At 54.6% G+C, this 4356-nt stretch overlaps 1 protein-coding gene across 1 annotated transcript; it reads left to right on the top strand.

Annotated features, from left to right (window-relative positions):
• The first annotated feature begins 886 nt into the window (after positions 1-886).
• Positions 887-2056, top strand: LOC135295555 (thyroid hormone-inducible hepatic protein-like). Its single transcript, XM_064411324.1, has 2 exons — positions 887-1369; positions 1655-2056. Exon 1 carries the CDS (start codon positions 950-952, stop codon positions 1349-1351), a length of 402 nt encoding a protein of 133 aa, XP_064267394.1. The 5' UTR covers positions 887-949; the 3' UTR covers positions 1352-1369; positions 1655-2056.
• Positions 2057-4356: the final 2300 nt, after the last annotated feature.

Here is a 4356-nt window from a genome sequence, read left to right as displayed (position 1 = left end):
GTGGCTGGGACACAGGGGGACAGAGGGAGAGCTGCCAGCACCAGGAGTTGCAAAAGGAACCAGGTACCCCACAGCCTTTCCCCAAACAGAACCCCTTTCCCTGATTGCCACAAGCCACAGGGACATGCAGGGACAGGCAATGCTGGCTGGTGCCCAGGCTGTGGCTTTTGCTCTCCCAGAATCGGGACAATGGCAGGGAAGCCATGTCCAGCATCCCCTGGGGGCAGCAATGGCTCTGTGCTGCTGCCACAGGAGTTACACAGCATGGAGTCCGATTCCTGTCCCTGCCCACATCCCTGCTGAGCTCAGGGGGAGGTGGGGGCATGGGATGTTTCTGGGCAACCACATCTCTGGACACCAGCAGGCTCCATTGTCCCCAGACACCCAGTGGGACAATGTTCCTGTGTATTTCCAGTGTATTCTAGATTTCCATATGTGTGCTAAAGGGGTTGCTCAATGTCCCTGGAGTGTTCACGTCCTGAGTGCATGGCAGCAGGAAGGAGGGGCGGTGACAGTCCCCTGCAGCCTTGCCAAACTGGGGGGCAGGAGCTGGACCCGCAACCAGAGGGCCCCAGTTCTGATCGTGTTGGGGGATTGAGCTAACACAGGAGAGGATGGGAGAGACCCAGGGCACCTCTCATCCTTGCTATCCCCCGTAGTTCCTGGCATGGGGAGGCAGCAGGACCCCCGGCCAGCTCGGGTGAAGGCCACGGGGAGGCTGGGCCGGGAAAGATTGCACAGAGCCAGGGACACAGCAGGGCCCAGCCTCCAGCTGGGTTGGAGCCAAGCCCGACCCCAAGGGCATCCAGCCCAACCCCGGCTGGCAGGGGAGGACAGCAGGGGAGGGACGTGCCCCAGCACTGCATAAAAAGCCCCTGCGGGGACAGGGAGCAGGTGACACTGTCAGAAGAGCCCAGAGCAGCACTGCCAGAGCTGTAGCAGAAGGGCCATGGAGCAGTACTTCTCAGCCACCCAGAAGATGGAGCAGGAGGTGATGTTCCCCAGCCTGCTCCGAGGGGTCTTCCCGCAGCAGGAGGGGGCAGCCCCGGCTGCAGAGAGCCGCACGGACCTCTACGAGCGCTACCAGCTGCTCAAGGCCATCAAGCCCATGGTGGAGAAAGGCCTGGCCTCTGTCGGTGACCAGAGCCCCAGCGATGCCTACAGCGACGTGGACACATCCTTGGACAGCAACGAGGCCCAGGATGCCCAGCTCGAGGAGCGCCTGTCCCACCACCTGACTGGCCTGCAGCAGGTCCTCACCCACCTCACCAGGGACACCAACGCCCTGACCCGGAGGTACAGCCAGATCCTGGAGCAGATCAACCTCAGCGAGGGGCAGCCCAGCTGGTGACCCTGTCCGGGCCTCCAGGTAAGACTTGGGGACAAAAGGAGTCCAGGGGCAGCAAGACAATGGGAGGCCTCCCTGTTGGGAGAGGTGCCCAACAGTGCAGGGCTGGGGACGTGCCTGGAAGGGCCTTGAAATGGGGACTGTCCCCTCAGCTGACATTGGATATCCCTCTCCATGCTGGAGGAGGGAACGTGTCCCATTGCTCTGTGCAGAGACTGCAGGGCTTCAGGGTCTGTGGGCTCAGGGCTGATGGTCTGTGTGTCCCCCTGGGATGATCCTTGGAGTTAAGGAATGCTGCTGTTGCAGGACAGGTGCTGGTGTCAGGAAGCACAAGACATCCCCATCGCTGACCACTGCAGGCTCTTCCCAGTCACGCTGGCATTCCCCGCTCCATGGCAGCTGATCGGATCTCCCGGCACTGGCACCGACACCGGAGATGGTCGTGACCACGGCAGAACCAGATGGTGCCTTATGCTCATAGGAAGAAGCATCTGGCTGTGCTGGGAAGGCCACTGGAAGAGCTGCAGGCTCGTAGCCTGCTCTTTATTTTCAAAGAGCGGCACCAAGTTGGGAGTGTTGTGATGTGGCCCCAACCTCCAACAGTCCCTTGAGATTGCCAAGCCCTTTTCCAGCTGGTACCTGGACTCCAAGGGCATTTCCCCCTTGTAACATAATAATAATTTTATTTCTGCTAATAAAAGAATCCCTGGGAAGCCAGTGTTGTCAGTGTGCTGCTTTCACTCATGCAGTGCCCCAGGGAGGGGCAGGGGGACACTGGCTCTGCGGGATGGGATCATTCCAGGGCAATGCTGGGGAATTTTTGAAAGGGGGAATGCTTCTCAAAGTCACAGGATTGTTTGGGTTGGAAGAGGTAAGTCTGATCCAGGGGCCTTTGAGGGTCCAGTCCAGCTGGCTCTGGGTCCCTGGGCCCTGTCAATCTCACAATGACAAATGTCAAAACTGGAGGCGCTCTTTCCTCTCAGTACCAGAATCCCAGGTTGTTTATGGATAGGAGCCATCCGGGAAAGAAGGACATGTCCAAGAGGGAAAGAAGAGGGAATCACTCATGGCAGGAGATCTTCAACCCGGGAGAATGGGGGATGGAGGAGAGGGGCCACAGCCAACGGGATACAGGGGATTGGAGGGGTGAGAGGAGGAGTAACCTGGGGAGAGACCACCACCACCACTGGGGCTTTGGGGGAGAGGGAAAAAACAGAACAAACCATGTGACACAAACAAACTATTCAGTGCAAATTACCAAACCCCAGTGCAAAACAACTAAATAAAGTGTTTAGTTCAATACAACACCTCCCCATTTTCTGTTAAAAAAAAAATCAAACATTTGAAAGAAAAGCATCAGGTGTATTCTGATCTATGAATTCATCCACCACTCATGATTTGCGGGCCCATCAGTAGGTGTACAAGCTCTGTGTGGTTGACTTCTGAGGTAGTGGAAAGTAAATAGTTGATAGCGTTCAAAAGTATGCGACGTAGAATTCTGAATGCTGACATGATTAGGAAAAGAAGAACAAAAAAACCAGAATTGCCTTAATTGTACGAGTCTACCACCCCGAGAGTTTTTGGTCCTTGAACAGTCCCCTGAACCAGTCCTCGGATTCTTGCTTGACTTGTCCGATCAGGTTTTTCACTTCTCTGAGAGCTGCGTGGCTGTTGGGTGCTTTCAATGTTAATTTCAAGCAGCAAAGCCCTTCAAATTCCAGGCACTCATGTCCATGCAGCAGCACGAGGAAATCTATGGCCGCAGGATTTTGGAGTGTGGCCTGCCTGCCAATCTCCTCGTTTTCTAGGAGGGAGCAGGCAGGTAGACAGAGGATCTCTGCGGCAGTGGAAAGGCATATATTTTCCTGTTGGAGCGTCTATGCCGGGGTCATCCAGATGTTTTGGCATGGCTGAGGGACAATCCATGTGGCTGTCAGACTGCTCAGCACTTACAGGATGACAGCTTGGACAGGGCTCATCATGAGGTTGAGTGGGAGGTAGATTTTCTTTTCTGAAAGGAAAAACCAAACATTTTAAAACATATTAAAAGTCAGGGGTCTGCTGAAATGTAGGAAGGCTTTCCTCTTTCCAGCAGCATCTTCTCTTTGAGGCAATAGCTCCTGGCTCTCCATCCCCGTCTGCTGGTGCTGGATTTTTTGGGGTGAAAGGTTTTACCCACTTTTGGGGTATCCATTGTGGGCCTGCGCCCCCAGGTAACAAGCTCATAAGGACCCTCGGTTTTCCAAGTTTCTGGGTCCTTAATGAGGACTGGTGGTCACTGTGATAACTTAAACCGATTATTACTGTGAAAATGACGTACCACCGGAGAACTCATATTCTCAAATGAACAATTCAGAAAATTAATGGTGAACGGGGCTTTGCGGAGCTTTTGTTGTGGTGACATCCATGCTGCTGAGCTGCTCTGCCTAGCCAGGACTTGTTTGAGCGTATGGTGGGCACGCTCAATCACAGCTTGACCTGTGGGGGAGTGGGGAATGCCGGTCTTATGCTCCACCCCCCAATGCTGGACAAACTTTAGGAACTCCTTGGAGGCGTACGCAGGGCCGTGGTCAGTCTTTATCTCCCAGTGTTGGGATCCCCAACACTGAAAAGGCTTGCACCAGGTGCTGCTTGGCATGCACAGCCCTTTCCCCTGCGTGGGCAGAGGCATCAACCGCACCTGAATATGTGTCTATGCTAAAACATGTACATATTTTAGGTGACCAAAACTGGGAATGTGTGTGATGTCTGTCACATTACACACTTCACAGCTCCCAAGACCTTGGGGGTTAACCCCAACACCCAGTGATGGCACAGCCTGGAGCTGGCAACTGAGACAGGTGGCCACAATGGCCCAAGCCTGACTCCGTGTTAGTTGGAACTGACGGATCAGACCTGGCACATTTTGATGATACTGCTGATGACTTAGCCTTGCCTGTTGGAAGACGTCTGGAAGGCGTGCCATTTCTGCTGGGGCGGCAAGGGAATCTGCTTTGCAATTACCTTCT

Source organism: Passer domesticus, chromosome 2, assembly GCF_036417665.1.
Source record: "Passer domesticus isolate bPasDom1 chromosome 2, bPasDom1.hap1, whole genome shotgun sequence".
In the NCBI taxonomy this organism is placed as follows: domain Eukaryota; kingdom Metazoa; phylum Chordata; class Aves; order Passeriformes; family Passeridae; genus Passer; species Passer domesticus.
Note: the sequence above shows the minus strand (reverse complement) of the source record. Positions and strands in the feature narration are given on the sequence as shown.

Excerpts from the sequence above, each read along its gene's own strand:
- LOC135295555 (XM_064411324.1), top strand. The coding sequence starts at position 950 with ATGGAGCAGTACTTCTCAGCCACCCAGAAGATGGAGCAGGAGGTGATG.